The sequence below is a fragment of the Podarcis muralis genome, chromosome 6 (genome assembly GCF_964188315.1).
Source record: "Podarcis muralis chromosome 6, rPodMur119.hap1.1, whole genome shotgun sequence".
Taxonomy (NCBI): Eukaryota; Metazoa; Chordata; class Lepidosauria; order Squamata; family Lacertidae; genus Podarcis; species Podarcis muralis.
In genome coordinates, this window is record NC_135660.1 from 41,180,462 (window position 1) to 41,202,049 (window position 21,588).

Here is a 21,588-nt window from a genome sequence, read left to right on the forward strand (position 1 = left end):
TAACAAATGCCAAAGACCTCTAAAACTGTTCTGAAATCAGCATTCTGCTGCATAACATATATGTATATGTTCCATCCAGATATACTTGATGAGCATGATGGGAGACCTATGGGGTTATAATTTTAACAACCAGCATTTTGAAAGAATGCCTAGAGTAAAAATAAGCTTTGCATGCATGCATGCATGTATTTATGTATTGCGTGGTAACAACTGGCAATTGTATTGGCTTTGAGAGGCATTACTCACCAGTTTGGGAGTATCAACAATATCATTTTCTAGCTGCCTGCACTGACTATCTCTGTACCTGCACTTTATATATATATTTTACACACTATACACAGCTCAATGAGGAATTCAGTACAGGGATGGTCTGAATGAACCAAAGCTAAGTTTGGCTAAGTTTGCCATTTTGGATGGCACTTAAAAAATAAATTTTAAAAGCTCCCAAATAACAACCTCCCTCTCATAAGTTAATGCTGAGATACATGGTATAATTAGTTAATTAAAATGCAATTTCTAGGGATGCAGAGTTTCCCAAATATGACACGACAGTGTTCTCAATGCAAAATGTGAGCAACAAGCATACAATTTCACCTGACCACATTATTATTATTATTATTATTATTATTATTATTATTATTATTATTATTATTATTCCCCATCAATCTGGGCTAGATCTTTAGAAGCATGACATGGATCAGATGCCAGCCATATCACAGACAGCATAATGGCAAGCATTATATGCATTATATTGATTAGCAGCAGCAGGAAAAAACAGATCTGCTAAGCTCTGTGCTGGAGTGACTCCAACGGCTGAGTCACCTTTATGATGTCTTGGGAATGGAGGCTTCTGTGAGATAACACTTAACTCTCTTCACTCTGGCCTTACAGTCTACTGCAGTTTATCACATAGATTCTCAGAATTGCATAGAAAGTTTCCATGCTTCGGCCTGACATCCAGGAATAGTTGGCACAGGTGTAGAAACTTTCCACATGACTGGAAGGATCAACATGATAAACACTGTTAACTTCCAGCCACCATGAATACTGTACAGTCACCATGCAGTAGTCTCTTGTCATAGGGATAAAGCTGCCCTTGATTATATTTCAAGAGGCTTAATCCATATGCTTCTTTTGTTTCCATTTTTAAAATTATATTTACCCTAAATCCCACCAACGCTTTGTCCCTTGTCTTTCACTTGCTGTTTTAGGAGTAACTTTAGATGGCATTTTGTCACAGGACTAGCAAATCAGGATGAATGTTCATTGTTGTATAACCTCCCCACCAACAAATCAGAACAAAGCATTAATAAAGATTGAGCATAGTCTAACTTCCGCATAAGCTTTTATGCAAGCAAATACAGTGGTACCTCAGGTTACATACGCTTTAGGTTACATACGCTTCAGGTTACAGACTCCACTAACCCAGAAATAGTACCTCGGGTTAAGAACTTTGCTTCAGGATGAGAACAGAAATCGTGCTCTGGCGGCGAGGCAGCAGCGGGAGGCCCCATTAGCTAAAGTGGTGCTTCAGGTTAAGAACAGTTTCAGGTTAAGAATGGACCTCCGGAACGAATTAAGTACTTAACCCGAGGTACCACTGTAAGAATAAATGCTCTCTAAACAAGTCATCTGGAGGAGCCCACTTACCACTCTTATTAGTAGCACTGGCTATAAAATTCTCCATAATTCAAATGGACCCCCACCCACCCACAAAAAGGTTAATTTGTGATATAAACTACCACCTTGACTAGTAACAACTGCCACAATTTGGTATTGCCTATATGAAACAATTGGGCAAGTTTTTCTGGAAATGTTGAATTATGAATCCTGGGAACTGTCATTTACCCCTCACAGAGCTACAATTCCCAGCACCCTTAGCAAACTACAGTCCCTGGGATTCTTTGGAGTAAGTCATGTGCTTTAAATGTATGGTGCATACACAGGCTTTGTCTCCTGGACCATTTGTTCATATTCTTCTCTTTCACATTTTTTCTTTTGAAAGACTAAGTGTTACAGCCTGGTTCCATCCAGGGTGCAGGGTTATTCATACATTTGTTTACCCCCTTTCTGTCATGGCAGTTTACCATTTTATTTGCATTTCTTGCCCACCTTTCCTTCAAGGCTCCTAGTGTGGTGTACATGGTTCTCCTTTTTTATCCTCACAGCAACCCTGCGAGACAGATTAGGCTGAGACAGTGACTAAGGCCACCCAAAAGAGCTTCATGGATGACTGGGAATTTGAACCCCGGTCTCCCAGGTCCTAGCTAAGCAGTCTAAAACAAATTCACAAGAGCAAATGCAGACCTAGCACTGAAGGCAAGAGGAAGAAAGTGCTCAGCTCTGCCCCTCTGGGGCAACGCGGCATTGCATCGCAAACCGTGAACTACATCTCCCAAGAACGTTTGCAGCCGGCCCGCCTCTCATTGGCCTGCACGTCCGTGACATCATGTGTTTTGGCTCTGGGAGGTCACATGTTTCGGGGTCTCCTTTGTTTTGAGTTGAGCTCGAACTTGAAGCAGACAAAAAGAGAGAGCGAGAGAGCGGGGGAGACGCGAAGCCGTTGCGCGGCTCCTTCTGATCGGCAGAAAACTGTGATTGACAGGTAAATGGCTTGGCTAAACTCAGCGGCTAAGTTGCAGGAGGCCAAAAGTATAATTGGGGTCCGGTGGCCGGCGCAGGAGTTATTTCCATTCGAAAAGAAGCTTCAGGAGGTGCACAACCATAATAATACCTACAATCGTAATGGGTTCGCATGCAGGGCTCGTGGTAACTCCCCTTACAGTAATTATTACAAACAGAAAATATGTCCTCCCTTAACATTTATCTTTTCACCCCACCCCAGTCCGGCTTTTCTAGGAAACTTCGTATGAAATGAATTTCAGCGAAGATTAAATTGCGTCTGGATTCTGCTATGGTGTTCTATTTTGGGATCAGTTGTGTCAGATTTGCAAGGGAGAGAAAATGCCGTTGATATTGCAATGTCTAGCTAGCCGTTGTTATGTAGGCAGGGCAGAGATAATTTGCCCTGGCGCAATTTCCTTCTTTATCCTCCTGGCTAGTATTGAACACGCAGCGAAGCACAACGCCGTTAATACTGTCGAGCGCCTTGTTGGTGCGCAGAGAAAGGAAGTAGAGTTCAGCTGGAGGTGGAAAACAATGTGCGTGGCGCCTGGCGGAGGGGCGGGGGAGAGCTCGCCTCTTTCCTAGGTCGGTACTTAAGGACACGTAAATTCCGGATTTGCACTGCTGTTGGGCGAGGGGGAGCAATACTGCAAGTTCTTGATTTCGAATTGTAAAGTTTTCGAATTGTAAAGCACCCAAGGATTTCGAGTGGAACTCGATAAAGATTTTTTTCTCTCCTCCCTACTTTTTTCCTCTCTCCTCTAAACAGTCCACCCAGTTGGACATCAGATTGGCCAGGCATTTGTGTTTCAGGCCGGCACTAGAAAGCTGGATTGGTCAGAGAATGTTGACGGATCTGGATCAATCTCGCGAGCATCTGGAAAGTGTTCCATTCCTCCTCCTCCCCCCCCCCCCCATCTTTTCAATGTTCCTGCGTTTTGATATGGACGGTCACCCTGGTCTAAATTTGGTGGCTGTTTTATGCTTATGGGAATAGGCTGCTTCGTGCACTCCCGTCTTCGCTGGCGCATCATATTCCCATTGGGGTGAATCCTAGTAGCTGGAGCTCCCCCCGCCCTTGAGGTACTTGGCGAAGAGGCTGCGTTGGCTGCCAGTTCCTCTGGACCAGACCACTTTTTCAGGAGGGGGGAGGGAGGCCTCGCAAGGAGCTGTTGGAACACGCAGGCCTTTGTGAGGAAGTGGAAATGCTGCTCCGACGCTTTGGCTTAGGACCCGAACCGCGAAGAAGCGTCGGGAGGCGGAGTCGCCTGAGGCCCAAAATATAATAGGGACCGGGTGACCACCCCCTAGCGCGTTATGGTTGGTTCTCCGCTCCCTTCTTCGGGACAGCTGGAGGAGAGAAAGGCGGGGGGGGAGCGCTGGGAGAGTCGCGCTCTCTAATTGGACATAAAAGGTGGGGGCGGGGCTTGCCTCCGGGGCTGTTCAGGGTGAAGGTGAACTGGAGGATGTGCTCGCGCGCGCGCGCGGGGCCGAGGCGTTGCTCGGGTTCGAGCCGAGGCCGCTTGTATAACGGCTGGAACCGGACGCTCACTTCAGGTTGACGCGAGAAGGCCGTTATTTTGCCTCAAGTGCTTTGAAGTGACGCCTGCCTTTCAGTCACGCGCATGCTTTTACCCGAAGAGTTTGATTTCTCACATAACACAGTTCGAATGTGACTTAAGTCAAATGAACACCTTTCCTCCCGCTCAGTTAATACTGGGCTGTTTACATGTTCTTCATAGCGCCCGTTGATGCAGGAATCCCAAAGCGGGTCTCGCAGCAAAGCATACCTCTCCTCAGTAGAATGGGAAATAACGAAATCCCAGAAGAATGACGAGTGTTAGCCATAGTGACATTTCTTTTTACAGAGCAAACAAAACACACACACACACACACCGTAAAGGGTGGAAGGAGACTTGTGTAATTTCGAGATGGTCTGGAAAGAAAAGAGGAAAATGTTGTCAGGCACTATTTGTCAGGTACTTTGGCTCTGCCGTCTTATTTTTTTTTTAAATGTTTTAAGGGAATTATCTGGAATGGAAAGAGGTGAACCTTTGCAACTGGCTAATAAGTAGCATCATAATGTTGACATTGACTTGCATTTCACTGGCGAGTTAAGCAGAATTATTAGTTGATCGTATCTGTCCAAAGAGAACATTTTATGGAACGTTACGATTTCCTGGTAGTATTTACATTCTCAGATTTCAGCCCTGGGGTGGTGGGGCATATAGGGAGTAGAATATGGTGAAGTGAGGGAGGTACATAGGTAACATTAGGTGAACACAAGGAAATACAGTTAGGCATATTGGGTCTTAAGGAAGTCAATATCAGTGTCCTGTTTCTGCTATTTTACCTGATCTCAGGTTAATTATAAGAAATTTGTTATAGCTGTGCATAAGTTACAATTCAGCCTCACCTACTCAGAACTGTTGTCAGGAAAGGTCAAGCTATATTTACACTGTATTTACAAAGAGCTAAGGAGATAGTAAAAAGACTGAACTGCGAACCATGACCTAAAACCTTACTTTAGCCATGGAATCATTTTGATGGCCTTAGGTGAACCATTCTTTTCTCTTAAAGGCATAAGAACAGCCCTGCTAGGTCATGCCGAAGTCCCATCTAGTTCACTTTTCTGCTTTCACAGTGGTCTGCCAGATGCTTATGGGAAACCTGCAAGCAAGACCTGAATGCTCTCTCCAGAGCCCTCCATCTGTAATATGAGAATAATCATACTTACCTATATTACTGATCTTATTTTATTATTTACTCTCTATCTCACCCTTTCTCCAGGGCAGCAAATACATCACAACAAAACAACTTTAAAAAATACCTGTAAAACATGTCAGATCATTCAACAGTGATCTCAGGGTTGTCAGGAACAGTGCTTTCAGCCATTAAATGACTGGGTAAACAGGAATATTTTTAACCTCCTCCTAAAAATCAGTAATGAGGAAGGGAGACACACCTACCCAGAGGGGGCATTCCACAAACAAGGAACCACTTCTGAATTGACCCCCATCATGAGTCACTGCCAATCAGACAGCCTCCAGTGTTGGCACCTATATGCAAAGTGGTCCCCAGCAGTATCAAAGTGTAGTATACAAAAGGCAGATACAGTCACGGTAAAAAAACCAACTTATTAATAACCTAAAATATTAATAACCTAAAATAACCAGGAATATTTAAAAGCAGGAGTAGAATAAAAGTACATTTAAAGGTGGCCCTATACTAAGGTGGTCTGGAACTAGATGGTTTTCAAAGTCTGCCAAAAAAATAGATGAAGAGGACATGTACATGTACATGTGCCTCTCTTGGGAGGTCATCCTAAATTTGGGTGCCTTAGCAAAAGAGGCCAGCAGCCAACAAAACTGGTAGGTGAACTGTATATACTCCAGTCTACTGACTCCAGGGGAATCTGGCAACCACATTTTGCACCAATTGGAGTTTCCAAACTGTCTTCAAGGTTATTTCCAAAGAAAATGCATTACAGAAATCCGACTTGGAACTAACTAGCTCAGAAACAAACTTAGCTAGGGCCAGACTCCGCTTATCCAGAAGAAAGTACGACTGAAGAACTAAATAAAAATATACTACAGCTACCTGTATATCTAAGAATACTCTAAACTGAACCTACTGCTTCAGGGGGAGTATGACCCCACCCAAAACCATCTATACACTTCCTCCAGGTTGTTGTAAAGATTATTGATATAGTAGATGTGAATCACTTTGTTCTAAAATGCTGTACAAATATATTTATTGCTATAATGGCTTAACTATTGAGTCTCTGAATCACATATTAAACATTTAATGTCTAGAATAACAATCAAATGGTTTTAAGATGACTTTTTATGTCTAGTATTAAATATGGGTGTGATTGAGCAAAAGCAATGAAACTGTAAGTGCTATTTAAATTAAAGAGACAGCTTGAATGCTAGCAACTTATGTATATTTATCTAAAGTGGACAAGACCGAAGTGAGTTGGTTCTCTCTGCAGGAGTCATATGCCTCTAGAGATTGGAAACACACCTGGTAAATTCAGTCCGTTGATTTGTGTGAGATAATGCATGCATGCATAACTAATATATTCAGGGGGGAATTTGGTTGTACAAGTGTAAAAATTGTTGCACTGATAGAACCAGTTAGTTGAATACCATTCTTTATTTTTTAAGCAAAGTTTTGACTGTAGACAAAAGCTAAGACAAGGAAGGTAGGAGCTAAAAATAAGGCTGCCCAAGAGAGATGCAGATGTTTTCAGGGACCGAAAGGGTTTATACAAATATAGCCAAATCCTCCCTTTGCTGTACACTAGCTGAACTACAAGATACACCTGTTGCCTCATCCTCCCAACTAGATCCATGTTCCCAACTAGAGTTATGGTCAAGTCTACTTGTAGCCAAGCAAGCACTCCTCCACTGATTCTGTATCTTACACTGGGTCTGTGTTCATATTAGTTCCTGGTGGGTGAAGGGGAAGAGACTGGATCCATGGTATGATGTAGGAGGTTATCCAAAGCCCCAGGTGAGGTATTCAAGTAACTTGGCCGGTCAAGCTGCTTAACGTGTTTTTCAGGTGTGCTAGGGTTTTCTCTGGGGCCCCAAGCATCTTTATTGCATTATGTTCTCCCAGGATATTGATTATTCAGCAAATAGGGGCCCCAGATTCTAAACTTACATTTTAAAAACAGTCTCTGACCCTCCTAGAAAGAAAGCTCTGAAACAAAATGTGCAGATGCTCTTCAAAGTGATTCCTAACCTCCCTTGGTGGGTTATGAGTGCTCTTTCCCTTGACTTTGTGCTTTGATGGTTGTGGGGATGAGGTTGCAGTCAGCAAGCGTAGTGGTTGGTGAAGCTTTAGCCTCTTTCTCTTTCAAGGTCCTTCATGGTATAGGACTGAAAAGTTCAGTATGAAACATGAGCATAGCTGGTATATGGGTGGCACTTCACTCATAAGGACATTCAGATGTCCTTGCATTGTGACTCAGTGATGTTATATGCATGACATCTTGGAGCTGGATGTTTAGAGAACCAAACCTGGTTACTATCATAATGTAATTGATGGCATTTGCAATTTGAACTAATACTTTGAAATTATTTTTTATCTTTAGCACCCAAAAGACGACACTCATCAATATTTTCTCCATGATATTATAAAGAGTTGATATAACAATGGTACTAATAATGTTGGGACGCAGATTGAACAGAGGGGAGAGCCGAGCTCAGGAATCCCCGGTCACGAAGCGTAAAGTTTTTGAAATGGACCCAAAGTCTTTATCAGGCCACGAGTTCTTTGATTTCTCTTCTGGCTCATCCCATGCTGAAAGCATACTGCAAATCTTCAATGAATTTCGCGACAGCCGCTTGTTCACAGATGTAATAATCTGTGTTGAAGGCAGGGAATTTCCTTGTCATCGAGCTGTTCTTTCAGCATGCAGCAGCTACTTCCGAGCTATGTTTTGCAACGATCACCGAGAAAGCAGGGAGATGTTGGTAGAAATCAATGGAATTTTTGCGGAAGCTATGGATTGTTTTTTACAATATGTGTATACAGGCAAGGTTAAAATCACAACAGATAATGTGCAGTACCTCTTTGAAACATCAAGTCTCTTCCAGATAAGTGTTCTGCGTGATGCTTGCGCTAAGTTCCTGGAAGAGCAACTGGATCCTTGCAACTGCCTAGGAATCCAGCGTTTTGCCGATACACATTCACTGAAAACACTATTTACCAAATGCAGAAATTTTGCACTGCAGAATTTTGAGGATGTGGCCCAGCATGAAGAATTTCTTGAACTTGGAAAAGATGAACTCATTGATTATATTTGCAGCGATGAACTGGTAATTGGTAAAGAAGAAATGGTTTTTGAAGCCGTTATGCGCTGGGTTTATCGGGCTGTTGAACTCAGACGCTCAGTGCTACAGGAAATTCTCACACATGTGAGATTGCCCTTGTTACACCCCAACTACTTTGTTCAGACAGTGGAAGTGGACCAGTTGATCCAAAACTCTCCTGACTGCTATCAGCTGCTGCATGAAGCAAGACGGTACCACGTACTTGGAAATGAAATGATGTCCCCAAGAACTCGGCCACGGAGGTGAGAGGGCTGGGTTGATTTTTGTTGTTGTTACATTTCGAATAAATAATTCATTATAGTGATAGCTTTTGTTTGAAACATTCAGTCTATTAAAAAACATTTAACCAATTGACCAGTTAACAGACTGTATTTTGTATCACCTCAGTAAAGATGTGATTTGCTTTTTATCTTTAGGCTTCTTTGGGTTGAAAAATTAAGGAACAATATGAGACAGAGTGTGCGGGAGGGAGTACATCACTACCACGCAAGAAATGTTAAACACATTTGAGTGCTTTATATATCAGTTACTTCAGTTGTTATGTCTTGAAAGTTTCTGAAGGCTAGTTGTTTTTTTACTGAAACAGAGAAACATGACACCCCCCTGAAAATGTGACTTGCACTGCAATCCTAACCATGTTGGGATTTGGGGGAGGGCTCAGTGGTAGAACATCTGCTTTGTATGTAGAAGGTCCTGGGTCCAATCGCCAGGTAGGGCTGGAAGAGACCCCTGCCTGAAACCCTGGAGTGCTGCTGCCATTCAGTGCAGATAGTACAGTGGAACCTTGGTTCTTGAACTTAATCAGTTCCGGAAGTTCATTCAACTCCTGAAAACCAAGGTGTGGTTTCCGATTGGCTGCAGGAGCTTCCTGCACTCAAGCGGAAGCCACGTTGGACTTTCAGCTTCCGAAAAACGTTTGAACACCGGAACACTTCCGGGTTTTCGGCATTTGGGAGCCAATTTGTTCGTCAACTAAGCCATATGAGAACCAAAGTTCCACTGTACTAAATTAGATAGACTGGTCTGAGTCAGTGCAAGGCAGTTTCTTATGCCTACTCAGAATTAAGTCCAGTGGGGCTTTTCTCCAAATAATGGGCTTTGAATTGCAGCTTTTTAAGCATGTCTGGATTTCTATAGTATGTGCCTATAGACTAGGGATAACTTTTCCTGCTTCATGTGACCTCTGGTCCATTAAAGCTAGTATCTAGTGGATTTGTTACTCTTTAAGGTGCCACAAGACTTTGTTTTAGTAAACTTGTGGATTTATTTATTTATTTTGGAAATAATAAAAAAATGTTCTAAGAATACGAAAAAAGTATTTACTACTTTCAATAAATTAAGGACAGATGAATTGACTTTTGTTTTTCATGTTTTCTTCAAACCTCACCCCTGGTTAACTTCCAGATATTGTAACTTTCAGATTCTGGTTTATTTATTAGGTTTTTCAATAAACTACTTTGGTTTTTCTGTTTCTAGGTCAACTGGCTATTCTGAAGTGATAGTTGTTGTTGGAGGCTGCGAAAGAGTTGGGGGATTTAATTTGCCCTATACAGAATGTTACGACCCCATGACAGGAGAGTGGAAATCACTGGCTAAATTACCAGAATTTACAAAGTCTGAGTATGCAGTTTGTGCTTTGAGGAATGATATCCTCGTTTCAGGTAAACAATTTATATTACACACAAAAGTACTGTGGTGAGAATACTATTATCAGTTTATGGAAGTCTTTTGGGAAATGGAGAAGTGGACTTAGTGCTACTTTTGCACATTGTCAGAAGCACTGAAAAGTGAATGCACAAATTACTTAGGCACCCACTTTTGGATAGCATTCGAAGATGTGATTTACATTACCACAGCTAAGTGATATGTGAAATGCACTTTACCACTGAGCACAAGTTTTCCCCAGCTAGGTAAACAGACACAGCATCTGAAGTGTAAACTACTCCAGAAAAAACTACATTGGTGAAAAGAGGTATTGCTTTAATTGCCCAGTGGAAAAGAATTCTAGGAAGTGTTTTCATACATTGGATTGTTGTGAACTTTATTTTCAGAAATGTACTTTTATCATGATATGGCTTTTTTTTTTATCCACAACTGGGCACAATGAAGCAAACCCTTTGTTTAATAACAGCCAAATTCCTGTCTTTTCTTTTCTTTCAAATGAGGTGGAAGAATCAACAGCCGTGATGTGTGGATTTATAATTCTCAGCTTAACATTTGGATCAGAGTTGCATCTCTAAATAAAGGGAGATGGCGTCATAAGATGGCTGTTCTTCTTGGTAAAGTAAGAGATATTTGTTATTATCTAATAACATGGTTGAAATGCACAACAAATATCTAGAAATCAGACTGCATTATCTCAATTCATTGCACCACTTTTAAAACTGAAATGGATGTCACCTCAATTCTGATTTTTAGTCTGTACTATATAGAACTACACATTTTGCCAGTAAAAAAAACCATAATTAAAGAAAATTGCTAAATAAAATAGTTTGTTTAGGAAGCCTCAGTTGTAAGCATGCACAATATGTGAGACTGTATATTATCTTTACAGTTCACACAGTGTGGAAATTCAGGAAGGAACCTTAATTTCCAATATCCATGCTTTTTGGTGTATGTGAATTTGTAACTGTGTTAACTCCCTTTTCTTAAACTGCAGGAGGGAAGGGGTCGTTCCTAAAATACATAAATACATTTTCACAACTCATCGGGTCAAAGATGAAAACATTGAGGCTTTGTGTAATGCCACACCTAGGTTTGCTAAAGTAGCCAGGCAGTAAGCATATTCTGGCAACATTCTCTCTTTACTTTTAAAGGTATATGTGGTTGGAGGATACGACGGACAAAGCCGACTGAGCAGCGTAGAATGTTATGACTCATTTTCCAATCGATGGACAGAGGTAGCATCTCTTAAAGAAGCAGTGAGTTCTCCAGCAGTTACCAGCTGCGTGGGCAAACTGTTTGTGATAGGCGGAGGTCCTGATGACAACACATGCTCTGATAAGGTTGGGTAATTGTATTCACTTTCTTTTCTCTATTTTAGTAACATTCAAAATGAATAATATATAAAAATTACTAGTAATTGAAAACCAGCGAGAACCTACAATAACATGTTGCAAGATATTCCCAACTCCTGTTCTAGGCTCCAGCAAACCTGAAACAGGAGCCTCATAGTTCTGTTCTGTGTTTTGGGTGGGGAGCCTTCAGGAGACATAAAAGGAAAATAGATACTTGTGGGGGCAGGGGGTTAATATTTATCCACCCTCCTAAAGCCTTTCCATGCTGTGCTATATAGAGCTCAGGCATTCAGTTTGCAGAGTGGGCTTCCCTTTCCTGAGCATTTTATTGCTTTGTAGTGGGAAGGAATGTGGTTTTTCATTCCCCATCTCCTAAAACCTTGCTTTATAATATGTATTCCAACACCCCTAATCCCTGCGTCCAGGCTTGTGTAAACTAGGGGTTTGAACCACCACCCACAGCCAGTATTTCCATTGTTCCTGGAGACAAGGCAGCTCATAGTATGCAGTCCTTATCAGGCTGTTTGGCGTGGAGGTTATCTTCTCTTTTTTGTAATGTGTTAAATAATAATACCTAACAAGTCCCCTAGGTTTGCAGAAATTGTTACATTGTTTGTGGGTGGCCTGATTTTACTGCCAAACCGATAGGCACAGGACCACCAAAGTTATTTTAGAGCCCCGCCTTGCTTGGCATCTCTGGAGGGGGTTCCATTGCCTTTCATCCAAGCTTAGAGGAGAGTATCTGAACTGGCACAGGATAGGCTGACAAAAAACAAATGGTCAATAGGTGGCATGAGGTATGCATGAGTGCTGAGTCCTCTGCCTTTCTTATTGTGTTAGGGAAATTTTTGACGCTTTGCAATGGGGTGGGATGGGGTAATTTTAATATTTCATATTCCCCCAGGAATGGTGAAACCTCACTTTTGTTTGTGGGTTGCCCTGGCTTGTCTTCAAAGTGATTGGCAGAATTTTACTATTGGAAGGAATTATTATATAAAACGGTTGCATTACTAATGTTTTGTCCCATGACATGAAGTCCTTATAGAGTCTCACTTGCTAATTGGGTTGGCATGAAAAGTTCTTTGATAATTTGCAATTACACAGTTGACTTGCTCAGCCATTTAAAGATATCATTCAATCAGTATTAACAACTTGGGGAAGCTGAAACCATATCAAGTTAGACTAGAGGAGCTTTGAAAGTAAAATCTGTTTGTTACTTTTCAGGTTCAGTCTTACGATCCTGATACTAATTCTTGGCTACTCCGTGCAACAATCCCCATTGCAAAGAGATGTATAACAGCTGTATCACTAAACAATCTCATCTATGTTGCGGGAGGGCTCACAAAGGCAATTTATTGTTATGATCCAGTTGAAGATTATTGGATGCATGTGCAGAATACATTCAGTCGACAGGTAACAACAAAGAACTAGCAAAGTTGCTCCTTTCTACATTGTATTTATCAAAATTCTACACACATTGTGTTAGATCCAGATAAAAGCACATCTAATGAGGCTGACAAAAGCTAACTTTCTCCCCCGGTCCACAGCCTCATGAAAAGGTTTCTTCAAAGCATCTAACAATACAATATTTGAAAACGGTTCAAGCAATCCCCAAACGAAATTAAACTGGGGATGCTTTCATACTGTTGCTATTTTGGAGTGGATTCACTCCTATACCAGGTTGCACAATTAGATGGGTTTTTTTGCAACAAACCTTTTCCCCCCTCCCCCCAAATGTGGTGAAAGTGATGGGGAAACATATCAAGATGAAAGCTGAATAAACAGGTCTTCTGGAAGTGAACTAGTTTAAGCCATATTGAACTAGTGAGAAATGAACATGTAAATGTACAGAATTTTAGAACTGAATAATGGGTGGAATTCACTGACAGACCACACCAGTACAGCTATGGGTCAGGATACTCTTTTACACAATACCATGATTTCACTTTAGACAACGATGCACTTGCTATTTTAGGTGCTACTTTATACTTGTCAGTCAAAGATTCACCTTGGACTCCTATACCCTAAGAAGCAATGAAACAGGCTGATGCTAATGTTTCTTGGTCTGAATCTGATGAATGGCTCATTGCATACAGTAGAGCTTTCCAAACTTTTCATGTTGGTAAAACACTTTTTAGACATGCATCATATCGCGACACAGTAATTCAGTTTTACTAGCTAACCAGAGGTTAAACTAACCCCTTTCCGGTCCTAGCCTAGGAGCAGCACGGGGAGCACTTGCCCCACACAAACACACACACTACAGCCAACACACGAACGTTGCAACAGTTTGGAAAGCTCTGGCCTACAACAGAATGCCTAACACTTAGTAGAATCACACAAACCCTACTGCTAGAAAACGCTTTATCATTTTGCTACAATACTTTTGCCACCACATTTATAAAACCCATAAATAAGCTTACTCCGGGGGGTACCTTCCTCTGCTTATCCTATATTTTTACTTCTGGTTTTCCTCTCATCTGTTTTGTGTAGTATCTAATATCATTGTTGTCTGTTGTTTTGTAGTTTTCCATTCTTTCCAAAGTGTTCTACTACCTAGTACTTAAGACAACACAGAGCTCTTCTGCTTGTACTCCTTTTCAAATGTTTCAGCATATTTCCTCATTTGCTGCGAGTTGTCTATCTTAATTTTGTTTTCCTCTTTCCATCATTCCTCTTTTCTTATATAGTACTGTGCATCCATTTTCTTAAACTTATCACTTACTTGATACTTATCTAGCCTTTTCTCAGCACAGTTGGCCAAGGATAGAATCCACCACAGATGTTCAACTATTGGGCCAAGATTAACAAAATGCTACAAAATTATTGTGCTGCCCAAATCCAAGCCCAAACTGAGGAAAGTTTATTGTAGCCTAGCACATCTACTGTATTTTAGGGTGCATCAGGATGAGCTGAGGAAATAGTAGCCTAGCACATCTATTTTAGGGTGCATCAGGATGAGCATAACATACTAATAATCACAGCCATAAATGTTTTAATTATCAATTTTCTTCATGTATTTGATGAACAGGAAAACTGTGGCATGTCTGTGTGTAATGGCAAAATCTACATCCTTGGTGGGAGGCGAGAAAATGGAGAAGCTACAGATACCATTCTTTGTTATGATCCTGCCACCAGCATCATCACAGGAGTAGCAGCAATGCCCAGGCCAGTCTCATACCATGGCTGTGTGACTATTCACAGATACAATGAAAAGCACTTTAAACTCTAAAAAAGAGGAGAGTCTGTAAATACAAATGAGTGGCATATTACAATCAGGATTTGAAAGCTGCCTTTTCCAAAGTATCATCTGCAAAGATAAAAGATTGTACTTTTTGCTTTTACAATTTTGAAAGTGATTCCGAATGTAATTGTTAAATGTTTTCAATAACCACAGTTCAGTAATTTTTCCCAGAGCAATCCTAACCCTTGATCTGTACTGCTGGTGGGGTAAAAGATGGGCTCCCTCTATTGGAATCAGCTGGCACCGGGCTCTGCTGCCACAATGTCCCCCATTGTGCCCACTGAAAGTGCAACAGAGCAACACTAACACAGGCAGTGACTGCCATAAGAACCCAAAATGGGCAGGGCGGAACAGGGCCAGCAATGGATCTGCTAAATCCAAAGCAGATCCATTTCATGGCAAGGAGCCTGATTTGGGCTTCTCAGCTACATGAACATGGAGCTAGTGGAGCAAGAATGTTGGAAACTACTATCCCTGCTTTCTCCCCCTTGTCAGCCCAAGTGCAGATGTCGTAGTGACTCTTCTGTTCTGTTCCACCCTGCTGTACCCTGGCCACAGTTAGGATTGCTCTGTCGTAACATGTTCTGGTTTGAAAACTGTATCAATTTATATTAGTAATTAGATCTTGTTCACTTCTATGTTATCTGTAAAACAAAACACCTTGGATTGTGAGTGTATAGCAGTGCCTTTGGAAGTATTCATCCCTATTTTATATGAAGCATTATCTGCATATTTTCATACCTTATTTGTGGTAAGCACTGTTAACAACTTTACTGTTGCAAGTATGTGGGCGTTAGAATTGGAATAATGTCTGAAGATCTAAATAGCTTCAAAATATTGCATTGGCCTTTGGTAACACGATAGACCCCTCATCAGTGAGCGCTATATGCACAGGGACATTCAGTGAGGAAAGCACACACAAATCACACATGGTTATTTGAATATAATCATGGGATTGCTTTAAAACTTGCTTCTACACCAAGTCTGAGAAGCTATTGATTCTCCCTTGAGTGTTCAGAATTCCCACTTGAAGGCTATCTGAGCTCAAATCACAAGTACCCACTAGAAATGTTCTGTAGAACCTATGAAGATTTTCTCTGATTAAGATTAAATTTGTGCTCAGGTTCAGTATTGTTTACTGTTCTCAGATAGCAAGTCAATAGATCTTAGGGGTAGGAAGTTCTTGATTGATTATGATAATACCTTTAGAACTAGTAAGTAAAAAAACCCCTGTTGATTAATACCAGGTTGTCTTAGTTTTATTTTTTTAATGGAATAGGGCAGGCAATGCAGCTATTCTTGAAATTTGGCAGAGATCCACACCTTGTGCTATGAATCATCATCTGAGTTACTATATTTTACTGTAGCACTCCTTATACAGCATAAGTAAACTTGTTATACTTATCCATGTCTCCATGGAAGAACTCTGTTATACCTGGTCAATGAATTAGTAAGTGAACATGTAATTGTCACTCCACTTAATTTATGCTGTATTTTGTTAATGATCAGTAGCCTATGATAGACACAGCACAATATTAATTTGCTGCAAATGATAAAAAACTGACGCAGCTACACAGAGCTGACAAAATTAATTATGCAAACATGTCTAATACAAGAAAAGTCCATTATGCCATATCAAACTGTAATTTTAATTTGTACTTTTATGTCAGTTTCCTGAGCCTTACTTTGACAAGTTTCCTAACTCTAATATATGACAAAGTTTGTACTTACAGTGTTTACGTTGCTCTGAATACTATTCTGTTTAGGACACTGCATATGATGCTTATGTAAGCCAATCCATACCCTCTCTTTTTTATGCATTTCCATTTTACATTGTCCATCCAACGTCTACTAGCTTTATGGGACTGCAAGGTTTATTCTTTCTTAAATTGACATTTTAGTTTTATGTAAAAATAGATTGTGAAGCAGTGAAGTGAATGAAACAATGGTCCTTACAACTACTTAATCTGGCACATTCCAATGAATGCAATTATTGAGCAGTAAGTCTGAGTTGTGTGGCCTTAGTATCTCTTATTTAATAGATCTGTTTTGTTAGGTGGTTGTTGAACCAATTTTTGTTTTCAAAAAAATATGGCTCAAATGATCCATTGAGTGCTTTCTCATATGATATGACTCTGTTGAGTCTTTCATGTTCTGACTATGGATGCAACTACATAGTAGTGTCATTGCCTGTGCTTCTATCATTGAGTAGATTGTGCTACTACTATTTTCTAGATGAAGCATCTTATATAGTGAGTATTCAATATTAGCTGTATGAATGAGCAATACTGTATCTTAACCAAAGATTGCATTTCTCTGATCAATATTTCTTCTTCAAAAAATGACATAAAAATTAATGCATGAAGTGTATATCACTTTGTATGCTTCTATAAAGAAAAAAAGGATGAAGTGAATCCTCATGCCATTATTCTTTTGAATGGGTATACATTTTAAAGAAGTAGTTCACAAGTGGCAGATATTAGACAATTTACTGGATGATACCCAATACCAATTTTTTCATGGCTACTCTTTTGAAGCCAACATTAAGCTTGGCTCCCATTGATATTGGGCCATGCACAGACTACGATGTCTGCATTTTTCCTTTGCTGATTACTTTTGACTTTGGGTAACACCACAATCACTGCAACCTTAGAACTTCAAGTTTAAACAAACTTATCTGGGAAAAGGCCCCATTTCTTTTGAATATACAGTACATGTATAGGATTGCACTGCAAATCATCTGTGTAACATCAATTATTTGAGACACTTAAATGATGCTAGTTTAAAAAACCTATTTGTAGATGCAAATAAATCCAACTGCTTTTAGCTATTTGAAAATGGTACTTACGTATCTGCTTGTAGTTTGGCATATGTCAGGATAATCTTTGCTTTATGAAGGAAATTAACCTTCTTTACAAACTTTATATATAGTTTATTCTACCCTAATTTACTTGCATGCTCACTCTCCCTCCTTAGAGTCTACTTAAGTGGAATTCACATGGAAAAATTGATTAAGGGGGAAACAGCTGCATGTTTTACAGTGATTTGCATCCTTCAGCATGAATCTTTATGGAATATATTATTTCACTTTAACTCACCTAAGTTCACCTTTGCTGTACTGTGCTGGGTCCCTCTTTTTTTGACTAGCCTCTGGTCTGTGCTTTGATGCTGCCACATAGCTTAGCCTCCAGGCAACCTGATACTCTGCATCAGTGCCTTTTTTCTGGGGTTACACAAGGGTACGCAGTACCGGCACCTTCTTTTTCTAAAAGAAACGCACTATTTAAAAGTGTGGCACTTACTGTAACAACTTAATGGTGAGTACTGGCACCTTTTTTTTCTAAAAGAAAAGCACTGTTCTGCATGTTTGTTCAGTCCCAAGAAGCAAGAGGGGGTGACTTCTCATATAAGGGATTACAGCCTTACTATACTAGCTGCAGCCTTGATCCTCAATCTGTGTTTACTGTGCCTTAAACCTGATCCTGATTGTGATCCAGCTGTGGACACAATCAGGCCAACCACTGCCTAATTCTGATTAAACCACATTCATTTGTGGAATGGGCACACAAGTCATCTGTAAACCTCAGTAGTTTAATTGTATTTTTGTAGCCTCATCAAGCCTGCAGATTCTACCTCCTCAGTCATGCAATCTGGGTGCATATCCCATTCCTGGGAGAAAATACATTTGCTTTGACTTTTTCTTTCTCAACACTGCTTGCACTAGTATTTTGACTTTTGATATGCAGAAGTAAAATACTAAGTGGGGTATTCAACTCCAAGTAGACACATTGTAATTAATGAACATGACTAAGTTAGGTCCGTTAATTTCAATAGGTCTATTCTGAGTTTGCTTATTTGAGTACCTTCCTAAAACTGGTGAAAATATGATAAAACAATGAAAGCAGAATATTTTACATGATGAAGCGATCTCAGGAATCACATTTCATTTTCTAATTGAAATCAAATATACATCTAATCCAGTGATAACAAGTAGAAAGTTACTGATCCAAGTGTCCTAAGAAAGAAAATATTTGTGGAAAAGAATGAGATTTGGCAAACCAAAAGTTCTCATTCCTATGAAGAAGAACCATTGCCAGACAACACTTGAAATATACTACACTTTGCTTTTGTACTCATGTAGTGAATAACTGTATAGTCATTGTCAGGAAATATGGCAATTAACTATGACCTAATGAAGCTCTGGGTGTGTTTTTTTTATGTTGTACATATATAATGTTTGTGTTTACGGTTCCTTCTGAATTGCATGTATAAAGTCGTGCCTGCTTTGTAAATACACTCAGCTTTTTATGGTTGTGAAGCACCATCCCAGATATATATTGGATTTCATCTTGAAGTTGTTGGTTTTGGGTTGCTGGTTTTTTTTAACCATTTTAGAGGTCTTTTTCAGTTGATTAAAGTTGATACAGACAATTATCAGTAAACAGTTAACACATATAGTTAAAATTGCAATATATATTTAGGCAATAATGCTTTTTTAAAAGTGAGCAATTTATTTACTAGACAAAATAGATTTACAGTGTAAGCCTATATGTGTCTACACAGAAGTAGGTCACTGAGTTCAATGGGGCTTACTCCTAGCTAAGTAGGTATAGGATTGCAGCCTTAGTTTTAGCTATAGCCCCTTGTGAGAAAACAGTTGCTGAACATATAACATAGAATCATATATCTTGCAAAAGATACCTGTTCAGCAACATTTCTTGGACTCTTGTAAACAAACTTACTTCAAGAGCAATTCAAAAACTGACTTGCTGAAACATAGGAAAATGTTATCTGCATGCAAAATGAAGATATCTATTTGCATTTGGTGAGCTCAATAAATATTCACAGTGGTTTCAAAAAGTGAAATGTATTCATATTTGGTCACTGAGTTGTGCTTGCTGCAATTTTTTAAACTTGCCCAAGATTGTATATTAACACTACCAGTTGCATGAAAGAAGTAGTGAAGGAATGGGTGTTAACAATTTTGATATTGAAATGAAACATTTGTTAAGGATTTTGTTTTGAAAGAAGTTAGTTTTCTACCTGTGCTTCCATTTCTCTAAAACTAGCAGACCAGGAAATAACTTTGATTTTATTATTGCAATCTAATCCTTAGAAAAACGGCATTGTTTCAATCTGCTTCTTTAAAAATATTGCACCCCAAATTTGAGATGAGTGCCTTCTAGACTTGCCTCCTTGCCAAGTCTAGTACATTCTGTTTTACATAATATCATGTACACCGCAGGAAGGTAGAATCCAGACTTGTGAGATGTACTGTACTTTGTTTTTACTAGAATATCAAGATCCTTACACCACAGCCAGATACAAGATACAGTGATAGTTTGGAATGGGGCTAGTTTGAGAAATGTACACCTAGAATTAAGGAACAGGACACCCTGAACACATGCTCAGCCCCGTAATTCATTCTCAGTACCAGAACTGAACTCACTGTTTTTTCACAGAAAATTCTATGCCCAGTTTCCTCTAAAGCTTTCTTATTCTTGACAGTCCAATTTTGAAAGAGTGAAAAGCCTTCTATGTTGGCGTTATTACTATTGAAAAGCAGAAAGCCTTGCTGATATACTGCAAATAGTCAAGAGATCTACTTGCAGATCCTGATCTATTTCCATATCCATCCAGAAACACTCTCACTTTTAAGTATCCTGAAAAGGTTGCTTTTGCAAGATTTTCAGATTTAGCAGTTTAACTTGGGTATACAGTGAGTTAACTTGGTACGTTTCAAATCAGATTCTTACATGAGATTTGTCCTCCTAATATAATTGAGAAGTACGTTGCTTAATATTTTTCTTACCAATGAAAAACTCAAATAGGCCAACATTCCTTTTCAGTTCAGTTACAGCGCTTTCTGAATACAGTAATTATGTCAGTACTGCAGGATAAATGGCAGCTAAACATATAAAACTCATCATGTGAAATCTTACAGTTGTAACTCAAGGATTTCATCTAGTGACAGCAGTTTTAACAATTATCACTCATTTATGTGCTTTATGAATGCATTGCCATACCTAAGTCGGTTCTCAGAACTATGTTAACACTTAGTTTGTATTCTTGTAATACTCAAATGATTCAGACAATATTTTAACGTTTTGTGTATGTATTTATAGGTATGTGTGATTTGTTCTTGTAATCATTTTATAATATCAAAGATGATTATTTAGAAATTATACATTTAAAGCTACTGTGTAATGATATGTAGCATTATTTAAGTGTGTGTGAAAAGCATGTGATTTTAGCTTCTTTTGTATAATTAATCCAAAGAATAGAGAATCTGTATGTTTGTAAACAAATCTATTCTTGGTGTAATCTTTGCCAAAAACATCAAATTCTGAATAAATATTGCTAATTTGCATAATTTTTGCCTTTTTTCTTGTTTTTTTTCTCATTGAGAATTTTATCCAGCCAGAGTTTGGAAAACACAGATTCGTAAAGATTGGCCATATGATTCCCATGCTTGTATACTCTGACTAAACCTCCTTTGTTTTTCACTGCCACGTGTATGTTGCTTTTCACTTCTTGCAGATGGAAATATTTGTTTTCCCTGTGCTCAGAAATACAGTTTACTATTGCTGGGAAGATACCATTTTACACAGCAAGCACTGCTATTTTCTGAGTTTTATGTCATGCTGGCTCAGGCCAAGTCTTGGTCTGTTCACAAACCAGGATATACTTAAAGATGAAAATTCAGATTCTGCAATAGATTTGGTACAAGGCTATATGCTACTGAGCTTATATAATCATGCTTATAACTGCATCTGTCAGCATGAAAATCTCCATTACTTAGTGCCCTTAGTCTGGTGTCCAGTTGGCAAGTTCCTTGCATACTTGTAACTCAGTA

At 39.5% G+C, this 21,588-nt stretch overlaps 1 protein-coding gene across 1 annotated transcript; it reads left to right on the top strand.

Moving 5' to 3' along the window:
- The first annotated feature begins 2,459 nt into the window (after positions 1 to 2,459).
- KLHL24 (kelch like family member 24) lies at positions 2,460 to 21,105 on the top strand. Its single transcript, XM_028730646.2, has 7 exons — positions 2,460 to 2,605; positions 7,730 to 8,713; positions 9,948 to 10,132; positions 10,637 to 10,755; positions 11,288 to 11,476; positions 12,713 to 12,901; positions 14,520 to 21,105. Exons 2-7 carry the CDS (start codon positions 7,791 to 7,793, stop codon positions 14,718 to 14,720), a joined length of 1,806 nt encoding a protein of 601 aa, XP_028586479.1. The 5' UTR covers positions 2,460 to 2,605; positions 7,730 to 7,790; the 3' UTR covers positions 14,721 to 21,105.
- Positions 21,106 to 21,588: the final 483 nt, after the last annotated feature.

Coding starts and splice junctions, on each gene's coding strand:
- KLHL24 (XM_028730646.2), top strand. CDS start 7,791: ATGGTACTAATAATGTTGGGACGCAGATTGAACAGAGGGGAGAGCCGA. Junction 10,133..10,636: donor GAATGATATCCTCGTTTCAG/GTAAACAATTTA, acceptor CTTTCAAATGAG/GTGGAAGAATCAACAGCCGT. Junction 12,902..14,519: donor AGAATACATTCAGTCGACAG/GTAACAACAAAG, acceptor TTTGATGAACAG/GAAAACTGTGGCATGTCTGT.